The sequence below is a fragment of the Astatotilapia calliptera genome, chromosome 9, assembly GCF_964374335.1.
Source record: "Astatotilapia calliptera chromosome 9, fAstCal68.1, whole genome shotgun sequence".
NCBI lineage: Eukaryota > Metazoa > Chordata > Actinopteri > Cichliformes > Cichlidae > Astatotilapia > Astatotilapia calliptera.
This window is the reverse complement of record NC_137430.1, coordinates 31,004,438-31,032,328: the sequence shown is the minus strand read 5'-3', so window position 1 is coordinate 31,032,328 and position 27,891 is coordinate 31,004,438. Positions and strand designations below refer to the sequence as shown.

General features: G+C 42.3%; 2 protein-coding genes across 13 annotated transcripts in view; both read right to left on the bottom strand.

The window, feature by feature from the left end:
- Nucleotides 1-624: 624 nt before the first annotated feature.
- zgc:112982 (uncharacterized) lies at nucleotides 625-13,984 on the bottom strand. Of its 3 annotated transcripts, none has more exons than XR_013911506.1 (11): nucleotides 13,736-13,984; nucleotides 12,800-12,843; nucleotides 10,172-10,822; nucleotides 9,012-9,830; nucleotides 5,966-6,135; nucleotides 5,199-5,367; nucleotides 5,023-5,092; nucleotides 4,783-4,919; nucleotides 3,422-3,488; nucleotides 1,775-1,874; nucleotides 625-1,074 (listed from the first exon to the last, which is right to left on the bottom strand). XR_013911506.1 is itself a non-coding variant. In XM_026180320.2 (11 exons), the coding sequence occupies exons 2-11, from the start codon at nucleotides 12,832-12,834 to the stop codon at nucleotides 1,061-1,063; spliced, it is 2,184 nt and encodes a 727-aa protein (XP_026036105.1). In that variant the 5' UTR covers nucleotides 12,835-12,843; nucleotides 13,736-13,982; the 3' UTR covers nucleotides 625-1,060. The 3 variants fall into 3 exon arrangements, 2 of the variants coding, with proteins under 2 accessions (XP_026036105.1, XP_026036108.1); XM_026180320.2 differs by having other exon boundaries at nucleotides 5,247-5,367; nucleotides 13,736-13,982; XM_026180323.2 differs by lacking the exon at nucleotides 12,800-12,843 and having other exon boundaries at nucleotides 5,247-5,367; nucleotides 13,736-13,981.
- Nucleotides 13,985-19,842: 5,858 nt separating this feature from the next.
- Nucleotides 19,843-27,891, bottom strand: part of map7d2b (MAP7 domain containing 2b) — a 32,351-nt gene continuing 24,302 nt past the window's right edge. For 9 of the 10 annotated variants that reach the window (XM_080306677.1, XM_026180327.2, XM_080306678.1 and 6 more), the window contains 5 exons: nucleotides 27,440-27,544; nucleotides 26,295-26,358; nucleotides 24,306-24,447; nucleotides 23,062-23,357; nucleotides 19,843-22,065 (listed from right to left, as the gene is read on the bottom strand). In XM_080306677.1, the coding sequence (XP_080162803.1) occupies nucleotides 23,066-23,357; nucleotides 24,306-24,447; nucleotides 26,295-26,358; nucleotides 27,440-27,544 (603 nt within the window). In that variant the 3' untranslated portion in view covers nucleotides 19,843-22,065; nucleotides 23,062-23,065. The remainder of the gene's footprint in view (nucleotides 22,066-23,061; nucleotides 23,358-24,305; nucleotides 24,448-26,294; nucleotides 26,359-27,439; nucleotides 27,545-27,891) is intronic. The other variant, XM_026180326.2, reaches the window with a different exon arrangement.

Genomic DNA, 27,891 nt, shown 5'->3' with positions numbered 1-27,891 from the left:
CATCACTCAGAGCTTTGCTGGACTTTTCCTACATTTAAAGGACATGAGTGTAGACATCTGCTGTACAGGTTTGTTCCGTTTTTGTTCTTTTGCCTCTGCTTGTTCAGTTTCCTTATTTATTTATTCTGAGTTTGCAACTAGCAGCTGTTTGTTAATCGATCTTTGGCTTAAAAAAATACATTCAAGGAAAAAAATCCAAACAAACGACGTTTTTGTGACAGGCTGCTAGAAGCAAAGATATCATTTAAAGTTGGTTCTTTGCTGTCGGTTGCATGTCGACACAACACTGACACATTTTTCAGGATTTCTGTGTTTGCCGATTTTACTAAACCTCATTTTTCATGGATGCCAGAACATGTGTGAAGAGAAAAAGCTGATTTATTTGGACCATTTTCTTCTAACCCTCGGTGCGTCTTTGACTGGGAGCTGAGGAGCGTTTGTCCCTAAGTGTGGTTAATGATGTCACTCTGGCTGAGCACACAGGTTCACTTTAAGCACAGTTTAACTCGTTTGTCCTTCTCAAGTTTGAACGCTTTCAAAACCCCAACGACTCAAATATGTTTTTCTGCGTACGGGTTCCCTCAGAAATAAAATGTAACTTTTAAAATCAAGCGACAGACACGATTTAAAAACAAACGTTTTATTTGTTCAGCACCGCTCGGCGAGCAGCGTGAAATGTGTACACAGAACAAGGACAAAGAACAAAACCTGTCACCAAAACACAGAAACGTTCATTACAAACAGACTTTCAGGGACGGGTAAAAACGAGCCTGTTCGTGAGGAAACTCTCAGACTCTCACCAACAACACAAAGACATTTTGAAATGGTTTCAAATCAAATTATGAGGGAGAAGAAGCAACATAACAGGTGCAAACACAGACCAGCGCTGCACGAATCAGCATTTCACATTTTTCTACTTCATCTCTCAGTCTGCTGCGTCCGTCGCAAAAACACCGGCACAGCAGAGGCCTCTTCACATCCGACATGTTACCATGGACGCAGGTCGGCCCGAGAACGGCTGGTTTTATAAATGCAAACGGAAACCACTCGAGGAGCCCGGTCACCAGTTTGGACCTGTGGAGGTGGGGACAGAAAGATGAGGTCAGACAAAAAAAGGAAAGAAACTCCAGGCTAACAGGGGGGTGAAGAATAAACCAAAAAAACAAGGATTCAACTGGTCGAACTGGAAAGAGACGAGGCGAGAAGACTGGATTGGACGAGATCCAGGAAGCTGATCTGTGTGGGCGGGTGAGGAAACCACCTTTGATTAAAATGTGTCAGCAGGGTAAAGTTCAGAGGGAATATCCCACTAACCGAGCGCCTTAGACAGGCAGGGAGAAGGGGAGGAGCTTAAGGTCCGTTACACAACGGGGACAAACCAAATAAAGCCGACTAAATGTGTCACAGCCAGCCTCAGATAGCAGCGAGCCGCGGCTGTGACGTCTGCCTTTCAGCAGCTTTACAACCAGCTCCAGGTGGAGGCAGTCAGAATAAAGACTGAGAGGTGGGGTTAAAGAGGGAGGAGCTTCTGCTGGTGACAGCAACACGAGCACACATGCTGTACGGAAGGAAAAAGGTGATCTTTTTAAAAGAAAACTTTTTTCTCTTATATGTTTTTAACATGAGAGCTGGTGTGTGGCTTTGGTTAAAAACAATATTTATTCACCACAGAAATGACCATCAGTGTCAGACGACCTTAAACCCTGAGAATATGAGCAGTGAGGAGGATCAGCCACTCACTTTTCATTTCTTTTAGCCATCTTGTTAAATTTACCTGCAGAGCTGTTGCGGAAGTTCTGTTTCTGAAAGCCGAAGCGACTGTTCCCGTGTTGGGCGCCTGCGTTCAGCCTGTTCAGAGCTCCTCTCCTCGGTCCCTGTGGAGCAGAAAAAGACCCAAGTCACTGGCAGTGACACAGTTCAGGGACGGCGTCCTTCAAGGGACGATTACATTAAACTTTTATAGCTTGTGAATTTTCTTTTTAGTCATATAAGACAAACACAGTGACACCAATATATTAAAAGAACAATATTTGTCTCTTGTATATACAATACCTCCATATAGACACTGTAAAAATTGTCTTTGAGATGGAGATTTGAAATGATATGAAACAGAAATATGTGCCCTGAATCTTTACTGAAGCTCTGTATTTGAAACAGGGACACGTTTCACTGCTCTAAGGTTTTAATTATCCCTTTAAGACCTTCCACAGAACCAAGTCCGCCAGAGCTTATATTATATTTTTTACATGCTGTAGAGCCATTTGTGGGAGCATTTCAAGTTGCTATACATTAATACAACCATTAAACCCCAAATTATAATAATATGTCTGCATTACGTGCATAGTAATTACATAAATTGCAAAAAAGTGCAATAAACTACAAAAAAATGAAAATCGATTTTGTTTTTTTTAACATATATTTCTAGTTAGAGAAATTTAAGAGGCTCATCCCTGAAAACTGTAAATACAAAAAAGTTGCACAAACTAGTTTCCCACCACAGGAAATTTATTTTAAGTGTCTTCGTGGTTTTGTTTTTGAAATACACCAATTTTTATATACTGCAGGAAAAACTAAAATAAATATTATAGTGCAAATTTGCAAAAAACCCAGCATGTGTATCAAAATAAACTATTTCCAGCAGTGCAATATGAGTCCTCAGCATCCCAGAAACAACACAGAAAGTCATAAAGTCAAACATAACTTTTAAAAACAACAGTATAGGCTCATAAAGCCCTGAAGGTAAAAAACTACATTTCCGCGTTTTGGGCAGGAAATGGCAGACATGCGATAGTTTGCGCTGACGTCTGTTCCGACGTAGGAAGTGTTACGAACAGCTGATCGGATCGGCAAAGCGTGTTTCTGGAATATTATGTTTTTGTTGCTGCAAGTGCTTTTTATGAAGTTTTTGCAAAGCTTTATGTGGAAGGAAACCGTGACCGAGGACAAGCTGATGGCATAAGATGTAAGTACAACTCCTCCGGTTTCATATGCAAAAACCATTATTGCGCTAGCTCACGTGGTTGCAGAGCTACCGGGATTTAAAAATAGTTACGCAAAACGGAGCGTGCCCGCTCCGATCGGCTTTAAAGGGTTAGACACATCAGCTAATCCCAGCTTAAGATACTTAACATGGCAAAAATAAAAATAAAAAATCAGTAAAAGTAAAAAAATAAATAAATTAAATACAAAATTTAATTCATTTCATCCTTTGCTGTTTAAAACACTTCTGGCGGAAAGTCTAAGGATTTCTAGGCAACTTGGGCAGCACATCGTAAACTAGACCGTCCCATTTAACAGCCTCAGACTTCAAGCGTTCAAAGGATGAAGCCCCTAGATTGGGACACGCCCACTTTGACCTTTTCAGGAAGTCATCACCAAACGTGTCACATGACTAAGCCAGGTGAGACTCGCTGTAACCCACCGTGCTTCCATCTCGTCTCCTGTGGTCCACATGAGGCATCTTGTCACTGTATCCCATTACTGGATCACTGACAACAAAAACACATTTCAAAACTATTTAATCAGTGACAAGAATAAAAGAAACTTTACTTCAGTTAAAACTGAAGGATATTGTGCTTGACTGTACTCAAGTGTCCTAAAGACATTAAAGCCTGGATGGCCCTCAACCTTCTCCACATCTTGTCTTTGGCTTTTGACGTGTTGATTTTATTGTATTCTATTTATTTTTGGTCTTTTTCGTTGCTGTTTTTATGCGTTTACTCCTCTGTACAGCATGTTGGCCCACGGTGGTTGTTTTAAAGTGCAGCTGGTACAGTATGACAGTTATATTAACACAACAGTGAGTCAAATGTCAATGTGCAGAAAACATCTGGAGGCAAACAAACATCTTTTTAATACATGCGTCGACTCTTCTTTCAGACACCAGGTGCAGCCTGCTAAAGGGGCAGCTATCCATTATCATCCCACTGAGCCATTGATGAAAACCACAAGAAAGAATAAAAGCCCTACTGCAGGTCAGGTCACATGACATGACCACAGGTAAAACACCTTGAATACCAAAAATCAGCTTAATAAATAAAGCCTGGCTCACTGGGAGCGCACTTCCTGTTTGACTTCTTCACATGTTTTCTTTGTCTCATGCTGTTTGTGACAAACTGAGGTCATTTTATTTTGAAGAGTTCTTCGAGTGACTCCAAAAGACATTCAGCTCCAAGCTAAACAAATCCATTTGACTCTTTGTTAAAAAAGGACCATTTTTATGCTCCTACAGGCTAATAAATAATGCTAATAAAAATGTGTAAACAACAGAAACTCAGTGCAGTGGGCTGCAGCGTGAAATCAGAGCTACTGGTGGAGCTTGGACCATGTTTTTACAACATTATCTTATGAGTTATTGATTCGTGGAGCTCAAAGGAATGTTTACTGACTTCACTCACGTTTGTTTATTTTTGTTTTTTTGCCATAATTTGGGGTGCAGGGATGTTTCCCCATAAGGAGACTGTACTTTGACCTGCTGCACAGATGTTTAATCAACCTAAAAAGTACATGCGCATGCCATCCATCATGTGACTAGAGGACAAAAACCAACAACTAACATCATGATGTCCATTCAGCTCTCCAGTAATGATCTCACTCCTTGCTACGCTCGTGACCAGAGTCCTCTTTGTGCTCTGGAGGGTCCACGTAACAAGGACTACCTCCTTGCACCTAATCTAAGAAAGATTGCCCTTCTGACGATTGCACATGAACATATTCTGCCAAAAACAGCATCTACAGAAACATTGTCAAGTGATTGATAAGAAGACTTAGGTTAAAACCCACCTGCATGCACCCAGGGGGCGCTGTGACATAGTGCTCCCAGCTATTGTAACTTTAACCCCTTCCAGTTTCTCCTGTCGCCTCCTTTCCAGGTCGTGCCTCAGGTCACCCGGACCTCGCACCGGCTGCAGCCTCACGCCCTGAGGTCAATTTACCAAAAGGATTAATGAATCAGTCATAACCAGAGCTCCCAATAGTCTCTAGTATCGAGTGCATTTCTTTATTTCTCTTTTCTTTTTTTACCTGTGTTGGTCTCGAGAAGAACAGAGGCTTGTCGTCACTGAGCAGCGAGTTCATATCCAAACTGAAACCTCTGCAGACAAGAAGGAGAAAGCCAAGAGAAAAGATTTTAGAGTCATTTTTAGGGCGTCTGTAAAGAAAAAGGAAGATATTTCTTATAATTTATGTACTGCTTTCACCATCACTTTACTTCGGCAGGTAAACAAACTTTATGCCTGTCCACCTACTGGTTTGACTCGAATCCCTCGTCCGACGTCAGCTCCTCCATCTCTTCTTCAGAAAAGCTGCCTTCTTGTGGAGCTGAGAAGCGCTGATTCAGGGTGATCCCATCCCCTCTGAAATACTGCTCTGTAAATGCAGACCACACAGACTTAAAACACACCAATTGTACGACTATTTGCACTTCTTAGCTCACCTTTCTTCTATATGATTACACACACATCAATGCTGCTCGGTGCCTTTTATTTAGATTTTATTCTTTTTTTATCCTTTTTTTTGTAATTTTACTCTGTCCTAAAGAACAACAGAATCCCGTTACTCTTATTTTGAAAGTTTAGTTGCTGCTAACCAGCAAGTCCTGCTAATGTCTAAGAAGACAAAGTAAGCTCCCAGTAGAGCCGCATTTCATCCCAGAGTCAGACTGGTTCGGCTCCGGAGATCTGACGTGAGCTGGGCGGTTTACTTTAACCAGACCCTGCACCACATGGAGAGCTGTTTCATGTACTGGTAGCCTAACCTGGCTGATGCTGCAGAGCAATGCAAAGACCACCTGTGGGTGCCTAAGCTGTGTAGCCTCCAACTAGTGTTAGGAGGAAGACAAGGAGTGCAATAACCTCACCTACCAAAATCTATTGCCACAAACACTGTGCCGCTCATTGTTGGACCTAGTTTTTGTTGTTTTGTCAGAAAATATCTGCAGGCCCTGTGTGCAACATGCAGTACTAACCTTTGACAAGGTGCACGAGTGTGATAATCTCCTGGGCAAACGTCCCAGTGTGCATGGCGGTCTCCTGATATGTGCCGGAGTGCTCCAGCATGGGCAGGAAGTCCAGACGCTGGCGACCAACATTGACCAGATCTAAAGAGAGCTGCCTGTCTGAGGAATAACACAGCGGGCTGCAGGACGAGGAAGAAAAGAGGGAGATTGATACCAACACAATGAATAAACACATGATAAATGATCCTTGTGGCCAGGGAATCGGCGTTTGTTTAGCATGGCTTAAGTCACTGAAAATTAGCTTTAATGCCATTTTAATATTTAGTTTCTACACTGTGTTTACATCCTTACTTAATGCAGTGTTTTTTAAAAGATGGATCTTAAATGTACACTCCTTTCTGTACCAATCACACTTAAGTAAAAAAGTCGTTACCTTACCCAGTAAACTTACCTTTAACGAGTCCCACAAATCACAATGCTTACAGTAACTAGTCTTTTATTTGGTTGAATAAAAAGGAAGGTTTTCACCCTTAAGCGCACAGAGAATCACACCAATTTTATTCATTTTAATGGATATTTAAAAAGGCTTAAAGGAGAAGCCAGAGAAGCCCAATATACGCTTTTTTTATTTTATTTATTTATTTTTATATAACTGGCAGGTGAGCTAAAGCTTGGGGCGAAAGTTCACACTTCTTTTCTCGTATGAAATCTTCGACTCTTAGTTCATATATCTGATCCGCTTGTCTGCTGGATTCTCCAGTCCTGTCACGGTTCAAGAGGAACGACACAGAAGTGTCCGATTGTACACAATCTTTAAATTCGTATCCTCCTCCTGACGATTACTTCTTTTAGAAGCTTCCTTTTCAAAGCACTGTCGAAGGACGATGCTGATTAACCTCTTGGTAACAGATGTGATTGAAGGTTTCCAGTTATCCAGATTAGTGATCTTTCTGTATATGGAGTCCATTTTTCCTTTCAACAATAGTGATTACTGGTGTCTTCTGAAACCATTGACAAGGCCTAAAATTCTCTTCTGTCACCACTGAAGATTATGTTCCTGGATTTATTTTCTCTTCTTAAACTAAGGACAATTTCACTTCAGTTTTCTTCAGGATAAATCATCCTTTTATGTTTGCTGCTTTGAAATGCTCCAGCTCCTAATTTATTCAGGTTTATAGCTTCGTCGCCATCTTTTCAAAGCGTTAATGAGGGTGCATTTTCCCCAGTTATCTTCTGTGATGATGATGATGAATCCTTTATTTTAGCTGGTTGATGATATTCACGTCATTAGTCTCCTCCTCAAAAAGCCTGTAACTAATGTTTAGGCCGTGAAGTTGAACTCTTTTCATGATCCATCAGACTCCAATGGCTCGCTGCACAAAACACGGACTTGCTTGTGCCTGCCTTTACTTGGACGATTCCTTGCATCTGGATCCTCGGCACGCTTTCCAATAAGATTGTATACGCACAAACATGAAATGGCCAAAACTCACTCACGGCATGCACTTTCTGAGCAGGACTCCATTCACTGTCTCTCCTTCTTCCCATAACTGATTGGTGCACACAGGTTCCTCATTGATTCCTAAATGTCATCTCTGGTATGTGGCCCAACAATGGCTGCCAAGTCTTCTCATCTTCCTGCAAAATGTCTCATTTTATGGTTTCCCAACATTTTCTCCATGGCAGAGCCTTCAGATCATCATCTTCTTCTTTTGCTTGCTGTAGTGAACTTCCTCTCTGGCATTTAGACAACAAGGTGTGTGGTTTATCACAGTGCATATCAGAGTTTCCATGTTTATTTTTAGTAGTACCATCAGTTACTGCCAGTTTTGCTCAACTTCCCTTTCAAAACAAGAGAAAGAACAGATATTTCCTCTTCCAGTAGCAACAGCATTAGTCCAGATGTCACTGACTGTGTCCTTAAATGCACATACGAGGCAAATCCTAAATTCACTGAGGATCATTTTTCATTTCCAAGCAGCTCCAAAAGAAAGCAGAAGCAAAAACTCTCTTTATGTTATCAGCGCACCGAAGACACCATATTACCAAGTGATGACGGAGTGAGAGGTGGTGTTTGGAGGGTGAACATCACGCTTTTTTTTGATTTTAGAAAACATGGTTTAATGTAGGTTTCAGTAGCAAACTCTTCTTTAGACTCAGACGGTCTGAGATCCTCCTGAAAAACATGTGTGATTGCCAGCGCCCACAGGAGTTGCATCTGCTGATCGAATCCTGTCAGTACTGTGTCTTGTATCCCACATTCAGCTTTCAAAGTCCATCAATCAGTAAAAACCAACAATGTTGTAGATGTAAGGTAAATATGCCTCTTAAAGCAGTTTTAAATCAAACATCATCCAGAGTTGGGGGTAGAAATTGCACCTTTCCATCCTCAAAAGGGATAAATTAGGATTCAGTCATCTTCATTACGAAATAACAGGTCCTTTGGATTCATCTACACAATTTAACTCAACGCCTTAAAAAAAATAAATCAAGTGCAAAATTGACTCCTTTATTTGTGCGACTGGAACTTGAATTCAATGAAACAAGTTTGTTGCAAATTTTCTTCCAGGTGAATTCTGAAAAGCACAAATGAAGACTCCGCATCAGCACCATGCTTCCTAAAATAAAGGCCATATTCGGTTCGGGACTAACATCATGGAGTTGGAAGTTCCTTTTGTTTTCCTTGAGGTGTCCTGCAGTCCACAAGTATTCATGAGAGTGACTTCCACTTTAAATGAACATGGACTCCTTGGAGAAACTTCTATGAAGCATCCCAGCCGTATGAGGTAACGGCACATATGATTGGGTAGATCCCTTTAATTCCCCATAAGGGAACACATTTCCAGTACTGGTTCTGAATCTGCCAGTATTCAAATCAATTTCATCCAAAATCAATTTTAATATCAGATGACATGGAATTATTTGTGCTTTTTTCAATGCCAGTCTTCAAACTCCATGTGGCAGCTTCATGGGTTTTTTTATTCTTCACAAGATCATGAAAAGAAAGTGTGAACTTTCACCCCTCACCCTTGATAAGATAAAGAAAATACTCTACCTGTTCTGGTTTATGGGCCGACTCATGTCCACCTTGATGGTTAGCGTTTCCTCTGTTAAAACCGTCATATTATTGGCTTTCTGATTGCTCCATCCCTGCTGCCTCAAATGGGGCATTTTAGGGTCCAAATCCCTCCTTGGGGGCCGTTCCAGACTTCTAGGCCTTTCCTGGTCCCACTGTTGAAGTTTGTCTTTTTCTGCCCAGTTGGGCTCATCTTTAGTGTCGTCGTCATAATCTTCCCTAACGGGGTGGAACCCTTGTCTCTGCTCTTCGCGAGGAAGATCTTGGTATCCCTGGGAGGCCTGCTGTAAGCGTGGGTGATTTCTTGGTTGTCCTGGCCGTCCGCTTTGATTTGGGTTGTACCTCCTTCTTGCTGGTTGAGTGGCACCTCTCCCCCTGTGATTCATGGGGCCACCTTGAACACCATATCTTGCTGCATTTGACCTGTCCTGAAGCACAGGGCTTCTCCTAGTTTCATAATAGTTTGATTCCCCCGAATTACCTTGATAACGGTGTTCTCGTGGATCTTCCTGATCATCCAACCTGGTTCCCGTCTTCCTAAAAAGCTCCTCAGAGGAGCCCCCTGGACGGGGCTTCCTCTGTCGATCAAACTCAGGCTTGAGATCCCTGTGGTCATCAAACCTTTCCCATCGTGGCAGCTTTCTATTGTCTCGGATGCCATGATCGTGTTCAATGACAAGTGGCCCCGAGTACCGACCGTCTCCGTGGGGGAGGTTTCCCCGAGTGTCTTCACCAAACTCATGTCTGCTTCCTTCCATTGAGTAACCCTTTTCCCCAAAGTCCTTCTCATTCCTGGACCTGTGGTGGCATAAGAGGAGGCGGTTCAACATCTTCACTTTTAAATTCAGACTGGAAATAATCAAACCTAAATGAATCAATATGTAATCATTAATGTATTATCACTGATAACACAAATAATGAAAAGAGGTCAAAATAAGACAAAAAGAACTTTACATTTCTCAGAAAGAAGGTAAGAAACTATAAGCCATGCAATATTTAACACTAGAGTAGTGCATTAGTGAAATTAAGGCATGAAGATGAACAGTGAGGAAATTTGCGCTACAGAAAATTAGAAGATAGGAATCTTCTACGTTCTTCATTTCCCGATTGTGCTGCAAAGCATTTTGCTTAAAATTTACCCAGGATGATTGACGTCATCCATTTCTCTTCGTTGTCTTTTAAAAGGGAGGCCCCTCTCATGATGTGGGTTTTCCCTTTGTCTGCCTCTATTAGGACCTTGAGTGAATCTCCTCCCTCTTTCCCCATCTCCTCCAACTCTTTGGTCGTCAGACCTCAAACTGGGACTGAGGTCTGTGAACCTCCACCGATCCCTGACCTGCTCCTCTCTCTTCCAGCCCATCCCCGAATCCCTCTGGTCTGAATTAGACCTCGGTGTCGGTGGCAACCTTTCCCTTGTGAACTTCGGAGGCGACCGACTCCTGTGTTCAAAATTCTGGAATTCCTCTCTAAACCCTTCTCTTCTCCTATCTCCATCAAATCCTCCATCTCTCACTGGGGGAAACTTCCATTCTTCATAGCGTACATCATGGCGGGGTGATAACCTCCTGTGGTGAAACTCCTCCCGGTCTTTGTAAGGCTGACGTTCAAATCGATGGTCATCTGTGAATGGAGGGGCTCTCCTCTGCCCTTCTGGATACATGTCTTCACTGAAGTTCTCCCTGATTTCTTCAGAACCTTTCCGAAAGCGTTCCCTTCTGTCCATAGAAATCCCATCCAGATCTCCACTTGGTCTGTGTGGATCAAAGCCAGGTTCCTCCAATGGCAACCTCCTGAAAAAGTGAACATAGAAAAAAAATATATATATATATATATATATATCATTTTAGAAACAGATAGCACCGGAATTAATGCATCAGCATCTAGAAAATAATTTTAAATCAGTTTTTGGGAAGCATAACTTCACTTGGAAGTACAATCTAGAACACTAGCAAGATAGTGTAAGAAAATAAGCAAATAAGTACAGTGGAACCCTGGCTTACGAAGACCCATGGTACGGCAAAATGCCCACGTAACGAAATAGATGAAATAGAAATTAAATTTTTTTTAAATTAAATCCCATAATGTTATGTACATGTACACATACGTATGTATGCATACATATGCTTTCTTCAACCTCCGCCACCTCCTCCTCCACCAAGAACTTCATCTTCAGCCAGCATCGCCTCACTCAAAAGGCGATGGAAATTTTGACTTACGAAAGACCCTCTGGAACAAATTAATTTCATAAGTCGGGGTTCCACTGTATATTCAAAACAATAAGGACTGCAATTACCAGTTTTAAAAAATCTGATTCATTTCTAAAAATGTAATGATGTAATGAAAAACAATATACCAGTAAAAATGACAAGAACAGTAACTTAAAATCAATACAATTAGTAGAAATTGAACACTTGTGAGTTGAGCTGTGTTGGAGTACACCCAATAACAGATGATAGTGTGTCAGAACTATTTAAACTATAAAATATAAAACTGTCTGAGAAATATTAAGGTTTCACACCATACAGGACATTAAAATCAACTTTTCAAATTTTAAAACCAACTTTAAGGCTAATTGGAAGCCAAAATAATGACCTCAGTGCAGCTGTGACATGGTCAGATTTCTTTTTGCTAAGAACTATGCCAGATAAAGTTGGTTACGGTGCTTTGCAATGTTCCCGTGAACAGAGCATTGCAGTTGTCCCGATTTGAAATATTGAGGCAAGGAACAACACTGGCCCAGAAAAATTCAGTCAAACGATGATTTATTGAGCACATGCCTGGGAAGATGTACACTGCAACACATCAGCATAGATCCGCCTCTAAGAATACGCTTGAGACTACTTTTTTAATGTCAGGGTTAACGCACCGTCATGCGTCAAATGAACATCGAATGCAACAATTTTAGATATCTTAAATATCTAAAAAACAGACAAAGACGTTCCTCTTTCTATCACACCTTCCATATATGGCAATTAGTTTCAGGCCCAGATGGTCCCTGTGGGCTTGTCCTTTTCTTGACCTGTCTTCTGTCACTTGTTACCTGTCAAGCTCAAACGCAGTTAGAAGCTAAATGAATTCCTGGCCTTCGGCCTGGCCTATGTTTATATTATATGTATCTGTCAGCGTGAATGCTGTTTTAACCTTCTGTTGCTCCAAGTCACTTACACAATAGATTGTGAAGACATCGTGCTCACAAAGCTTGAAACCTTAAATAGACTGAGCATCAATTCTTCACGAGCACAACATAAAATGTGTATACAATGATTATAGCTGCACCTGTACTAAAAAGGTTAATATGATGCCAGTAGCTTCAATAAACAGTTTAATGCATAATGCAATGTTAATGATAAAGGATATACTGTAGCAGTAAAATGATTTCTGTATCTCCACACAGTCAAGTGGAAAAAAAGTACAGGCCAGATTTCCATCGACCTTATGCAACAGAAAGCTCCAAACTTTTTCAATACTTTTAGATGATAGAAAACAGAACAACAGCACAGTTAGAGCCGATTTTGGAAAATAAGGTCAGCAACTGAAATTTCCAGACTCTCAGCTTCAGCACCAGTGATCGCATCAGTTTGTCTTGTGCGTACACAGGGGTGGAGACAGGTAAACATAACTGTGCCTCTCAAGTTAAACAGCAGTGGTCCTAAAAATGACCCCGTGGGAACACCAGACGGTATAAAATATTCCCCAAGTAACCAAACACTACAGTCACACGCTAGAATGGCTGTATAATAAAAGCACAGTTAGTGCAGCGTATTTACCTGTAATGTGGTGATCGAGACCGTGGTATTGACATTTTGTCAACCTTAAAGGAAAGAACAGCATTTTATTACAACATCAAGAGTGCTGGGACAACACCCAATTTTACAGTCAACTCTGCAGCAGGTGCAGAGGACAAAACTCAGCCTTTCAACATTCATTTCTGCAAGAAAGCTTGAACAGGGCTTAAACTTCACTGCAGGCATGATTTCAAAAAGTTCAAAGAAACGTGGTTATTAAAATATTGGACACATACGCTTACAACAACATCGCACTGGTGTAGAACAACTGGACAGAGGTGGGCCGACACCTGACACTTTCCACCATAGTATGTATACTCTGTTTCTAATATACAAATATGAGCCAAACTATTTTAAAATCGTGTAACTCAGAAAACACTAGCTCAGCAAAATAGATTTGACAAAGTTATTAAAAGTCTAACTGCTACCACAGCTATATATAAATAAGAATCTTTTAACGTTACTCTGCATAAGCTAAACAAGCTTAAGTTAACATTAGTAGGGCTCCCATCTTAAATATTATAATCATGCATTAACTACTCCCATCAAAAATAAAGTTAACCAGTATCCACTGCATTAATCGATTACTCATCCAAACCATCTGTAATGTAGGTTTTCAGACTGGATAAATGCCTGCAGGTCTCACATGACACCAACGTGAATATTTTCTACAAACTAAGACAGTTAACTCACTGATCACCGGGAACATCAGGGTCAGCGGTGCTTTAAGGGGCACGCCGATAAATCGAAAAACGCCCCTTCTTCTTTAATGTTACACAAACCACAGCTCTGTTTCCGTATGAGGAGCTTTTTGCTTTAAAGAGCATCAAAAAGAGCGTCTTGCATGTCATCACACATGTTTCCTAAACTAAACAAGGATAACGCTGGTTAGCAGCTAATGCTACGCAGTTCTCTTACCTTTGACCGCGACGCGCGACAGGCCAACGATCGGCTAACAACGCTAGCTAAAAAAACAAGGATAAACGCACCAAAATACGACCAAATAACAGATTACAAACCGAGATTACAATCCTATCTGTCGCTAAATTTAACCAAACGCCAGCTGCGTGCTACTCTTTCCGTTAAACACTGTAAATAAAGAGACTGTGTGGACATTTGCTCCCAAAGATCCGCCAAAAAAACCTGAGCTCAACACTTCCGCCACGGGCCTTTCAAAATAAGATGGCTTAAACCCTCTTAAAAATATGTGCTAAATATCAGCGACACCGTTACATTTTCAACTTTAGTGAAAGCTATTATACCATATTTACGATAGAGATACTTTATTTATTTATTTATATTAGCTGGAATATTTTATTATTGTAATTAAAAATCAAATTAAAGTGAAGAAATAATCAATAACAGTTTAAATAAGTCGTTTCTTGTAGTTTAGAAAACTAAAACAAAATATCAACAGACTAAAACAAATAATATTAGCTTTGTTGAAATTAATATTTTTGTTATGTTATGTAATTTTATTTTCTAATTTTGTATTAAAAGTTATACTTATTTTACTTTATTGCATTTATTTTGTATGTTGTATGTGAAGGGAGGAGACTGGCTGCTGGACTTTTATGAGGGGAATGTTTTCCATTCCCTCTTTAGTCTGTGTTTTAGTTGTGGCAGATTCTAAAACACAAACTTACTCAGAGAGCGCAAATCTCAAAGGGCAAGGGCTATACTAAACTTTGATGTTCTATGATGTTTTTAGAATAGAATAGAATAGCCTTTATTGTCATTGTACAGAGTACAACGAAATTGGAGTGCCACTCCCTTGGTGCAAGTTTCAATAATAAATATAAATGTAAAATATAAAAAGTACAAAAAAACAATCGTAAGTACTCAAACAATAGTATGTACAATATATACAGGATAGCAGCATTAATATAATGACAGCATGAATAGCAGCATAATATAATGACAGTGACGGTATGGAATAGGTTCAATTGTTTTTGTGCTTATTTACTACGGTGATAGCTCTGGGAAAGAAGCTATCCCTGAATCTGTTTGTCCTGGTTTTATGTGACCTGTACCGTCGGCCTGACGGTAGTAGTTCAAACAGTTGGTTGCTGGGGTGAGAGTGGTCCTTGATGATATTGCCAGCTCTGCTGAGGTACCGAGAGTTTGCAGTGACCTCCAGGCTGGGCAGAGAGCAGCCAGTGATCTTCTGGGCTGTGTTGATGACCCTCTGCAGTACTTTCCTGTCTGCAGCTGAGCACCCTGCATACCATGATGTTATGCCGTACGTTAGGACGCTCTCTATGGTGGCTCTGTAAAATGTCACCAGCAGCCTCTCCTCCAGGTTGTTCCTCCTGAGCACTCTCAGATAGTGGAGACGCTGCTGGGCCTTTTTTACCACCGCCGTGGTATTTGCAGTCCAGGAGAGGTCATCAGAGATGTGCACGCCCAGAAACCTCATGGAGTGTACCCTCTCCACACAGTTCCCGTGGATGTAGAGTGGGGCCGGGTCTGCTCTGCCCTTCCTGAAGTCCAAGATAAGTTCTTTAGTTTTCGTGGTGTTCAGTTGGAGGTTGTTAACTGAACACCACTCAGTCAGTCTGTTGACCTCATCTCTGTAGTCCGACTCATCCCCCCTTGAGATGAGTCCAAGCACAGTGGTGTCATCCGCGAACTTTATGATGGTGTTTGAGAGATGGGTAGGGGAGCAGTCGGATGTGTAGAGCGTAAACAGGAGGGGACTCAAAACACATCCTTGTGGAGACCCGGTGCTGAGTGTGATGGTGCTGGACCGGTGGGGGCCGAGTCTGACAGACTGTGGTCTATTTGTCAGGAAGTCCTTGATCCAGAGGCAGATGGGGTGGAGAGTCCCAGGTGAGACAGTTTCTGGACCAGGATCTCCGGGATGATATGATTGAATGCTGAGCTGAAGTCCAGAAAGAGCATTCTCACATAGCTTCCTCTGTGCTCCAGGTGACTCAGCGCAGTGTGGAGCGCTATGGTGATAGCGTCCTCGGTGGAACGATTTGTCCTGTAGGCAAATTGGTGGGGGTCCAGAGTGGGAGGCAGACCGGCCCTGATGTGCTGACAGACCAGTCTCTCAAAGCACTTCATCACTACAGGCGTAAGTGCAACAGGCCTGTAGTCGTTTGGGCTATCCAGTTGTTCAGTGATGACGCGATGAATCCTACTTCCGGGCCTAAAGTAGTCTGCGTTTAATATGGCTTTTGTGTTCTTAACATGTTTAATGTTATGTATTTTCTTCTATTTGATCTCAAAAAGCTCCTAAAACAGTCAGTGATCACTGTTGGCCTCCCTCGGCTTTTATTACCGCTAATCATTTATTTAAGCTCAGTTTTTAAAACCTTAGGATGTAACTACAGCCCATGCAGCAGTATATGAATGACTAACCTCGTATTGTGGATGGATTATCTCAGTTCTCCTGGCTGAAGTTTGGTCCTTTTACAGCATCCTGCCATGCGATTACATTTGAACACTCACGTTAACTTTTATCGAGTGGAAAAAAGTTAGCTTGTTTATATTATGCTAACATAGCTGTGTCGCTAGCAGTCACGTAGCACATCATTATATACCAGCTAGCCCAACTTCAGTAACCCTACAAACGTCACTGCTGTTTAGTTTTCTGTCTTCATTTATGTTGGAAGTGATAACAGAGCTGTACGTTTTAATTTGTTTCCAAAACCCCGCAGTCAGGACATGCTATATTGTATTTTGATAGAAACTAGCGAGCTAACTCCCTGCTAACTTCTAACTCCGTTAAATGTCATAAATTTCATGGATGCCTGGATGTTAAACTCAATTGTTACACCTGGTAGAGCAGAACGCTGATCATTTTATTAAAGATGAAAGACTTTAGACAGTTTTTCAACTCTCAGTAATGCCATAGTGATCGTTTGATATATGGACCTGCAGCGGAGTTTAGACCCAGACACGGCTAGTGACGTCAGACTGAACAACCGGATTAATCCAATACAGTGACATTATGGCATCATTGTGATGCCCTGGGGTGTTTTTGTATAGTTTTGTACAGCTCTCTTTATGCCCTTTTCATATGATATAGATTTTTTTTTTCAAGGTTAACTTTGATTCAGGTTTTTACAATGAAGGTCAAGGTCAAAAGCTTCGCCAACCTGGGTACTCATGTCCACCAAAGCCTACTATATTGTTGTGAACTGATCAATAGAAAACTGTGGGTAATAAAAGGTTGTTACTGATTTTCATATTTGCCGTGACCGTGGCCCGATTTTCATCCAAATTAAATCCCTTCGAGCTGTTTTGGTACCTACCTTCACACAAACTTTAGATTGTTAACAACAGACAAATGAAACGGATTATATATCAAAACGATGAGGTCAGGCAGGAATCTCTGCAGAATATGATGTTTGCAGATGACGTTGTAAGAGTAGGGAGCAGGCGGAAGTCAGAATAGAAAATTGAGCACAGAACCATCCAAAGCAGCTAACAGTGCACAAGATGGGTGAAGAAGAGAGTGCGGGCAAGGTGGAGTGGCTGGAGACGAGTTTCAGGGGTGATTTGTGACAGAATCATAGCAGCAAGAGTGAATGGAAAGGTTTAGGATGGTGGTGAGACCTGCTGTGATGTTTGGCTTGGAGACGAAGTGGGGGAGGCCAACCTGGAGATGTTATGATTTTTCAGAGGGACAGCTCAGGCCGGAGATAAAGTCAGAGAGACGAGGCTGAGAAGGTTTGAACATGTGCAGAGGATGGAGAGTGAAGATAGTGGATAGCTGGAACTGCCAGGCAGGAGGAAAAGAGGATGACCACAGAGAGGATTCATGGATGTATTGATGGATTGTGTGACCCCAAAAGGAGCAGCTAATAGATGAAGATTGTGTGCCAATTAAATCAGAATCAGAATCAGAAGGAAATTAGGGTTACAGCAGGCAGCACGCTAATGGCGCATGGACACTTACAAAGGAACCACTTCCCCTGCCAGTGGCGGACTCCCTCAGGTGTCGGTGCGTTGGTGGTTCTTTGTGTCCGGGGATGGGCGTCCAGGTACACACCGGCTCACTCCTTGGCGGCCGCTTATCGGGGCCTGGAGCCTGGGGCTCGCTCGGGCCACTTCGGAGGTGGGGTGCCCCCGGCCTCTCGGCCTGGGGCTCGGTCACTCAGGCACGGCTGGCTGCCGGCGGAGCTCACGGGCGCGTCACTGCAACTCCCCCTGGCTTCTGCTCCGCGGCTGCTGAGTGAGCCCTCATCTGGGACTCTCCTCAGCTCTTACTGGGACAGTGGCGCGGCTGCCCCTCTGTTGGTCTTCCTTGGTCTCTTGTGTTCTGGGGGCCTCTGGATGTCTGGAGTTTTGATCTCCTCCATACCTGCTTCATGCCCTGGAGGACGGGGCTGTGGCCCCCCCCACACCCTCTAGCAGATCATTACATGAAGGAACCTTTTAAAAAAACAAGCGCATCCATGATCACAGGTGTACACACGGGTGATCACACCCACAAACTACACCCTTTTTGGCTCCTACCTCAAAGCACACTGTGTTCTGTTGATCTTATGTGCTGCACAATAATGTTTAATATTTAGTATTTACTGTCATATTCCCATATATCATTGTGATGCTGTTTATTCTATTACTCTTGTTCTCTTCTGCTTGTTTTCTTTTTTCTTTCTCAGCAGGTGATCCAGGTGATCGATATATGCATTTTTTTTTCTTTCTCTGCTCATTCTGTTGGTTTTTGTTTTTTGCCCTTCTCCCCTGTCCCTCTTCTCAGCTGTTTCTCTTTCCTTCTTTCTTTCTCCCCTTCTTTCCCCCAGTCAAGTCTGTCCCGTATTCAGTAAGTGAAAATAAAATAAACAATAAAAGGTGAATCAAATGGACCATTACGGCAAGGCTGGGATGGTCAATTTGGTAAAGTAAATCCGTTGGGCATCTTTCTTTGCCTTTAGACAACAATTCTGATGCAAAAGAGCCAAACGGGACAGGAAAAAAACAAAAAACAAAAAAAAACAAAGGAACCTTCTGACCAACTTTACACAAACATCACATTGGGGAGACATGTCAGAAAGGTAGGCTGATAGGAAAAAAACAACGAAAATACATAACATGAGGTAAGAGGAGGAGAAAAAAAAACTCCACTCAGACTGAGCTCCTAATGGGAGAACAGTTTGATAACAGAAAAAACACCTCAGCACAAAAGCACATGACTATCAATACACCATAGAAACACAAGACAAGCAACAGGGGCGGGTAAAGGGTAAGAGAGAGCCGCTGTAGACAGCGCATCCGGTCCTGCAGCGTGTCTGCGCTGGTCCAGTCGACTGCCATCTTCCCTGGTAGGGCACAAGCGTCGAAGGTGTTTGGAAAGGGAGGGGGGATCAGTGTGTGCATATCAGTGTATGTGTGTGTCCAGAGTTCAGCTGAGACAGTGTCCTTCGCCCGCCAGGCTAAGTAAACAGTCTTCCAGCCAACCCAGGTGGCCTTGCATGGAATGGGGGGGGAACAGTATAAACACAGTCGTTATCAGGGTGTTTTGTTCAGCTCCAGCCTTGAGGCCGCAGCTGGCATTAATGAAAATCATTAACCTTTCCCTTTAGTTAAAAGCTTTGCAGATTTGATAGTTTTTGTGGTTCTGATGCTGCTATAATCCAGAAGTCAGTGTTTTAAAAATCTCCATCAAAATCATTTTCATGCTGAAGGCTGAAAACCCCAACAGGAAGTTTGAATCTGTTTTAACCTCCTGCGATCTGGTGTCCACATATGTGGACATGACATTTTGGGTTGTCAAACCAAAATACTAAATTTTGCTTAACAAGGGCCTGATATCCACTTACAAGGACACTGCCACTGTTCTTTCGAAACTTAAAGCGAATGTCCTCGTATGTGGATCTCATTTTTCTCGGAAACAAAAATCAGGTAAAAAAGAAAAAAATTCTTTTACATTCATCAGGTCCCAATCAGCCCAAACAGCAAAGAGAAAATAAAAATGCATGCTATGAAAGAGCTCGGGTCTTGGGAGGTTAAATAATGCAGAAGCTGATTCTGGGGTCAGGAACAAAATCAAAAAAAGATAATCCATCCAGTTTTTGCAGGTGATTTTTAATTTCAGTGCAGCATCAAGTCAACACACAGTGAGATATAATGATAAAGAAAAGCGTCTGCGTTAAGCCCTACACTAGATCGTTTTCATATGAAGGTCAAAGACTAAACATCTCAAACATGTCCCTTACTTCCTTAATGATTCAGTTTTCCATTCACTAGTTTATTTATCCAGCTCACTGACACGAATGGCTTGATGAAGTTTATTGTTCGTTTTCAGCAGTTTTCCATGCACCACATTTACAATGATATATTCCACCAAGCTGCAGTGTCACAGAGTTTAAGTAAGATTAGAATAAACATTATATCCTTTATGTCTACTTCATACACAAGGGGACCCGGGGGACCCTCTGACGATGCGTTTCAGCACAATCTGGAGGAGCAGTGAGCAAACGTGGAGGGAAGCTGATGATAAAAATCAATGCGCTGGAGGTCGTTGGGGTGACGGGGAAATGCTTTCCTCCCCTCTGTGTGGTGCTTTGGAGAAGCAGAAGAGGCCTCGGTTCCCACAGCAAGAAACCAAACCACCACCTCTGTAGTGTGTCTGCACAGGCTTACACTGCAGTGCATGCCAAAATAATAAATGATCTTATTCATCCAGTAAAAAAAACAAAAGAAATGTACAACTGTTCATGACACCAAGCATGTGTCTTCTGCAACATTTCTGGAAATTTAGGTGTTTTGTTTTTGTATAAAGACGATCTATGTTGTAATAAATGGTACTGAAGATTACACCAGTATCTTCTCTAAGGACCTAAAAACCTAAACCATAAATAAATAAATAAATACATACATACATACATTAAATCAAGAATAAATAAAAATTAACAATAAAGATTTAAGGAACTTGGAAAGAAAGCGATTACCATGACTTAAAGGCTAAAGCTTTTCTGTAGCTCAAATTCCTTAAAATGTCCATAAATATGAGTTTGGTTATTGAGTTTTTTACCTGTTGATATGAACACTAACATTTCTGGACAGTGGTTAACCTTTACTTTCAGGTTATCTCCTGTTGTGTGTGAGCTAAAGGGCAAAAACGCCTCCTCAGGGAGTGTTTGTGGTTCTCGTCCTCCTTTTAAAGGCCTCCTCCGGGCCTTTAAAATCAGCTGAAAGTGGGCGTGCCTGAGGGTGACGGGGAGGATGCTGACTGCACAGAGGTTTAAGGCCTCAGAGGTGATGAGCTGCGAGGTGGTGAAAGCTGTTCTGAATCGGTGAGGTATATTTGACTCGGGGACGTGGGCTGGGGATTTAAGCGTCTTCAGAGCGGTGTAACAAACATACAACTACTGTAAGTGCACACTATAAACTGCAGCTTGCGTGGTTACAGTCAGTGCCAGACAAATACACAACACGCTGTCTCAATATCCCCCCGCCCGCACATTAAATTACAAGACATGTAGCATTTTCCCCCCAGAAGGGTCGCATTTTTTCCTCGTGTTTGATTGTTGCTAGTCCTCAAATCGGTCCAGTGATGAGCGGCAGAGAAACAACAGCTAAAGGCTACGGGTCGACAGCGGGTTCATCGTTTCAGTTTCTGATGGTTTCTCCTGCGTCAGGATGGAAGGAAATCTACAGCAGAGCAGGTCAGAGGTGGGATAAACACACGGGAACCCACAACCACGGCCATAAAACAGCTCGGCAAGCTGAGGATGCTACACACAGATTCACACAACAGCATCAGTCTCACGGCTCTCCTCCAGATCATCTGCTACAGAGCCGCTTCCTGTCCCCACTGTGACCGCCTCAAACATCTATTTACAACGGTTTCAAGAGCAGAGATGACAGATTAAAGCGGGCGAGTTATGTTTGGCGGCAGTGCAGCTGGGAAATACTGGATTCAGGCGTGGAGGGGAAGTAGCTCCAAGTTTTACAGCACAAAGTTTGAATTTATTTGGGTTTTAGACGAATAAACTGTGACCTAAACTTCACTCTGTAACATAATATTCACATATATATAAATATATCACATTACCTGCATGATTAGGTCAAACTGTGTTGTGTTTCTCAGAGCTGTAATTGCCCACCTGCACTGCCCTAAAATGTGGCCAGAAGCTTAACAGTGATGCGTGTGTGTGGTTTGGTAATACAGATGAGAAATCAGGTGTTCAGCAGTCGTTTCCTGTGGAGATGATGACTGTTGTTCTGGTCTCTTGGTCTGTTTCTCCTGGCTCCTGTTTTTAGCTGCCGGCCTCCTGAAAAAGGTCCTAAAAGAGAGATAAGAGACATTTAAGAACTTCAGTATGGCAAATACTAAATATAAATACATAAATACTTTATGTATTTATATTTATATTTATATTGTTTTTCCCTGTCCGTAAGTAAAGTTTTGGGTTCAACATAACCAAAAGCCGGATTCTTTTGGTTCAACAAGCACATATTAAACCCAACACTTTAAAACAAATGCATGTTATTTTCATACAGAAGAAAGCAGGCAGGACAATGGTGTGTTTCACTGTATTTACAAGCATGAGATTCAGGTCCTGCAGTGTCTTCTTAGCTCAAAGTTTGATTACATAACAGAAGTGTAATCACTCATATCATGGTGCTTTTCGTACGGTCCCTTTTTCCTGTACTGTTATCACAATTGCATAAAAAGTGTGTAAGAGACCTTTATTAAAACGTCTAATCAACAGATTTAAATGTCAGTCTCATCCACCACCTGTTCATCTTACAACAGAGACAAAACTGTTTAATTAAGAACAAAAACTGAAGCCGTTTGTCTGCAGATAAACTGCTGGTTTAATCTGTCATATTTTTACACTTGTCAGATTCCTTGTAAACTTTGCTGCAGGCTGACAGCAGCCATCCTCTGTCTGTTTAGCAGAGACACCTGCAGCATGCAGGGAGGAGCCTGAAGGCTCAAAGTCAACTAGAACCACTTTACAGCACTAAATAATTATTTTGTATTTGTATAAAAAACATGTTGTGTTTATGTCATGAATGGATGACTTCTAAATATAACAGCACTTGTGTGCACGGTCCAGATGTTTACAGGCCTCTGTATTAGCCTTCATATCTTCTGATTGGCTGCTCCTCGTAAGCAGGTGGCTTCTTAACCTGGGATGACTATAATAGAAATAATCCTCTCTATGGCATCATATCGTCTAAAACTGAGTATTTGCCTTTTTACTGGATGGAGTAGAGCAGTGAAGACAGACAGAGAGAAGTGAAAGGGCCATATGTCGGGGGGTCTCTGTTACCTGGCTACTGGATGTCCAGCTTGCTCGGGCCGACGCTGTGGATGAGTTGGGACGACTCGGAGGCGGCGCTGTAGCCGTGAATCAGCAGGTTCTTGTTGAGGTCTCCGACCCCGCTTCCAGCCTGCATTTTGGGGTAAGGCTGCACCTCTGCAGCCTGCTGCTGCCCTCGCCCCGGGGCGTCATCGTCCATCAGGTGCCCCAGCGGGCAGCCGTCTGTTCCCTCGGTGACCGGCGAGAACTCGTGGGCGCTCGCTGGCTCATCCCTGGACACTGGACTGATGGAGACAGATGGAGAGCTTAAAGGAACAACGATGACAGAGACACAACATTTAGTTTATTAGAGCGTCTCGACGGGCAGCGTCAGTATTTAATGAGCAGTATTTGATCTCACAAACATCAGGCTCGGCTGTGGACATGAAGAATGAAGCCTTTAACCAGACGTGAGATGAGAAGACGATGAATGGATTACAGAGTAAATGAAAAGGTGATCAGCAGGGCTAAACACCTCCTTGTTGTAATGTCACAGCAGCTCAGATTAGCTATTCAGAGATCAAAGAGTAATGGTCAGCTGATCAGCTTGGCTTTAGGAAATTTTTATGTTTTTCCTTTTAATAACATTTTAGGATTTTTGCAGAGCTCTTCTAGTCTTACTGAACCATAGATATTCACACATAAATATCAAATTTGGGAAGAGAGCCGCAGCAATGATCAAAATAGTTGATGTGATTTAGATCAATCGATTTTGTCTGTGTTTTCTGTGTAGCTGCGTAAAGACACGTGACTGTTCTGGATAAATGTAGAGGCCTGGGGGAAGCCTGCTAATAGGAAATAAAATAGGACCTAAGACTGACCCTTGCTGTACATCAGAGGTAATGTGAGCTATAGACGGTTTATGATTGCTTAGGTTGTAATGAAAAGGGATTTAAAAAACTCCAGTGGCTCGCTCTCAACCACAGAGTGCTGAATGAGAGCTGACCTGACACTAAATTGAGTGAACGCTGGCTTCTGTCAGGCAAAGAAAAGAATTTTAGTTAATATAAAATATTATGACATACTGCCAAACTAAAGCATTATGATGCTCCCACGTTTTAAATCCCAGCACTTGAGTCCTGTTTTTTCCTCTGGTTCGTGGTTTTGAGTTGTAAGCGTTCTCAGTTGTTGGGGTGTCAGAAACCTTTGAGATGCAGACAGTTGACTAAATGAGATGAGGAGGAAGGAACAGGTCACGCTTTGGGGAGACCTACCTCACGTCCATGGACTGGACCCCATCTGACAGCTCGTCCACACTGCTCTTCTCCAGGGGTCCCAGCATGATGACGGGGGCTTCAGCGGGAGTCGCGGCGTCCTCCTCCGGGGCGACAGCACCTTCACCTCGCACCTCGATTGCTGCCAACATACACAGGAAGTCTTTACTCGAGGTTATAAAAGAGGTGCTAAAGGTTTGATCCCGGCCTCGGATATCACAGTTCAGCATCACTTCCTGAAAATGAATCCTGAGAAATGCTTTATAGTTGCAGTAAATTTCGCACCCTTTTTCAGATGTTCCACCTCTATCAGTGGTGACAAGCATCCGGATGAAACAGTGGAGACTCCAAACCTCCACCAAGGCTGAAAGTTTCCCAAATACATAGTTTACGCTTCTTAAAGGGAGGAAACTGTCTCAATTTGCAGACTTTCAAAGGATCTCTTTATTTCCACATTTTCAAAAATTCAAGACCAAACTTCAGACAGAAATATTCATCAGACGTTAACATATAGACTCTTCAAACAATGACACAAGTAACCGGATTAAAAGTCTGACTGGAATAAAAATGCTTCATGTAAACACACCAGATTCTGATCCGATCACGTTACTGTGGATAAAAATCTCTTTCTGATCGAGTTACACTGATCATTAATTGATGTCCACTTAAACACTTCTTTTGATTTTCGGGGTGAAACTATCCAAACTGCACGTCTGTTACGTCAAACGATGACGTCAGTGAGAAGGTAGGTCCATTGGAAGACGAAATACGACAAAGTCAGAAATGTGAGAAATCACAGCAATGTGAGGATGAAAGCAGAAATCCAGAGATCCAAATCACAACCCTACTTTTCCAGAAAACTCGACAATTCTGTGCATGTCAAAAATGATTTACTCTGTTCAGACGCTGGATGCACATAAATGCACGTCATGATCACATTACCTTATTCAGGGTGATTATCTTGCTTCATAATTATTTGCAGGGAGCGGCTTTAACCACTAAGAGTAGGAGGTTTAAGCCAACAGCGTTCCTGAAACTATGATCAACAAAGGCTTCATTAATTAAACTTCACTGCAAACCTCACAGCCCGCCGGCCCTCGAACACAACGAGCTGAGCCGAGGCTTCCTGGATATTTGTGATTTTATTACAGGTTTTGTTTTAGGCATGAGCCACAGCGCTCTGCGTCCTCCCTCCCCAGTGACTGCAGATAGAAATGAGCCAGCAGCTAAATCTAGTACAAGACACTGTAGTTTCTTATGACTTCGATATTTCTGTGCATGGTTAAAAATATCAAATAAACAAACAAAATCATTCCTGTTAAAAAAGCAGTTTTACACCCTCAGTCAACTGTTAGTGCAAACCATTTTTACACACATAATGATGCGTGGGGGAGAATAAAAACCAGGCACCCTGAATGCTTTGGTGTTCAGCTTCCTCTACTTAAACATTTCCTGATACATTTAATAGTTTCTCCTTCAGTTCAGAACCACCGGTTACGTTTAAAGTATTTAAAAGATGTTCATAAAACCAGGTGGAACTCCCTGCCGGCGAGGCCAGTGAAAGGAGTGTAACAATGTTCCTTATAAATGTTTTCTATCATAATCTTTCTGCTTCAGTGTAAAGCTGCGGTGATTACAGAGTGATTCACTTCAGCTGTGCTGATGAAGGCGTCGGCACGCGAGTCCGTTCAGGTCAGAGAGTTCAGCGAGCGCTGCAGTTTTTCCCCTCAGCGTTGGCTATTTATCCCACCTCCGCCCATCAGGAGGTGCTGTTCCCCCACCTGTGTAACACTGCTGAGTCACACTGCAGCTGCCAGTTATCACATCCAATTTCACAGGGAGGCCTGATCGTGGTGGAGAAATTCGATTTTCAAAAACGCTTCCCATCCAAAGGACAACAGGGAAAAGGACTCTGAACTGCACTGGCGTGGAAAATTAAGTCATTAGTTTTGTAGTGTGTGTGTGTGTGTGTGTGTTACATCCATTTACCTGGAGCAGCAGATGGAAGCTCCACTTCACTCTTCCTTGTTCTTTTCATAATCTCCTCAATTCTCTGCAGAAGCAGACACACGGCTGGTGTTAACAGAGAGAAATAAAAGACGATCACATCAAACTTTTCGAGTTCATGTTGTGTCATGATAATCCATCTGCTCGTAAAAGTGTCTGAAAACGGTGCAAAAAGGGAACAAATAGAAATCCAAGAATAAACAAAGAGCCGGAGCTCCGTTCAGCACATCCAGGATAATTTTCCTTGTATGGCTTCATTTAATCTGCCGTCTGTAAGCAGTCACATGAAGGTCGTTTCAGGGCCTGACAGGTTACAGTAAATTAACAGAAGACAGTTTTTGTTGTTTCTCTGCGACGAAGTGAAGAACAAGCAAACATAAAAACAGAATTAAACGAAGGCTTAGACTCTGATTTAAGGTCCACAAAATGTTGCTGTGTTTTGGGATCGTGTATTAATGCCTACAGAAGAATGAAGTTGTTTGAAAATCGCAGCCAACAGGAAAAAAAGGAATGACGTTGCCTCACGAGATGAAGATTTTATCTGATTTGATCATTTCTCTTCCAGGAATGATGATCCACTGTCCTGAGAACTGATTGGGGAGGGCTAGTTCTCCAGTATACGTTACCGTGGTGATGTACCCCAGTGAAACTGAACAATATACAGAAACTTCAAATGACTCGGGGCGAAATAACTGCTGGTGAGGTGAAGTGAGCAGAACTGCGATAACGTTCAGGTGAGTGACTGAAGAGACCAGAGCGAGTGTGAGTGTACCAATGTCTGCAAGCAACCAGCAGCTTCAAAGTTATGTGTGACGAGTGGATCTCTTGCCATTGTATACGCAGCTTTAAAAGTGAATCATCGTCACATCCCTGAAAACCCCAGGGTTAAACCTTCAGTTACCCCGCTAAGCCTCAAAGCCTGCCTGGTAGCACAGGGAAAACAGGGGGCAGCACATCAGGGGAACAGCAACCAAATTTAAACATATCATAAGAATAAAAAACTGTCTGAAGCCAACTACGTCATATCTGAGTCTCCTGAAACTGTCTGGATCCCAGGTGAGAAAACATCTTAAAAGGTGAATTTTCTGAGCTCTAGTCTGTGATTAGTCTGTGGAGATGTTCGGTACCTTCTTCCTCTGCTGTCTCTCCTGCTCCTCCTGGATGTGCAGCAGCTCTCTCGCCTGCCTCTTCCTCTCAGCCTCCCTCTGAGCTCGCAGGAAGGCCTCCTCCCTCTGAAAAACACGCAGCCAATCACATTCTCGCTATTCTTCAGTTTACAGTGTGTAAACATGAGTTACCTGAAAACATACAAGAGTCGAACCGGAGACCCGCCCCCTTTCGATCTGCACTGATATCATCATTAATCACTCTTCATAATTACTGTAACAATAAATCAGGGTTTAACCACTGCACCTGCAACCGAACAGGTTAGAGGTAGAGAATAAAGATATGGTACTACAGCTTGTGTGTCTGCTCTTTGCATAATTCACCAACTTCTTCTTTTAATACAGTTGTAATAGTTTTCATTCAGCTGGCATTCATAAATCAGAGATTGGGGCTTTTGTCTCCAAAGCTTTAC

Excerpts from the sequence above, each read along its gene's own strand:
- zgc:112982 (XM_026180320.2), bottom strand. The coding sequence starts at position 12,834 with ATGTCAATACCACGGTCTCGATCACCACATTACAG. Across the intron at positions 10,823-12,799 it reads TCTCGATCACCACATTACAG|GAGGTTGCCATTGGAGGAAC; the intron begins GTAAATACGCTG and ends TCACTTTTTCAG. Across the intron at positions 5,368-5,965 it reads ACTCGTGCACCTTGTCAAAG|AGCAGTATTTCAGAGGGGAT; the intron begins GTTAGTACTGCA and ends CTGCATTTACAG.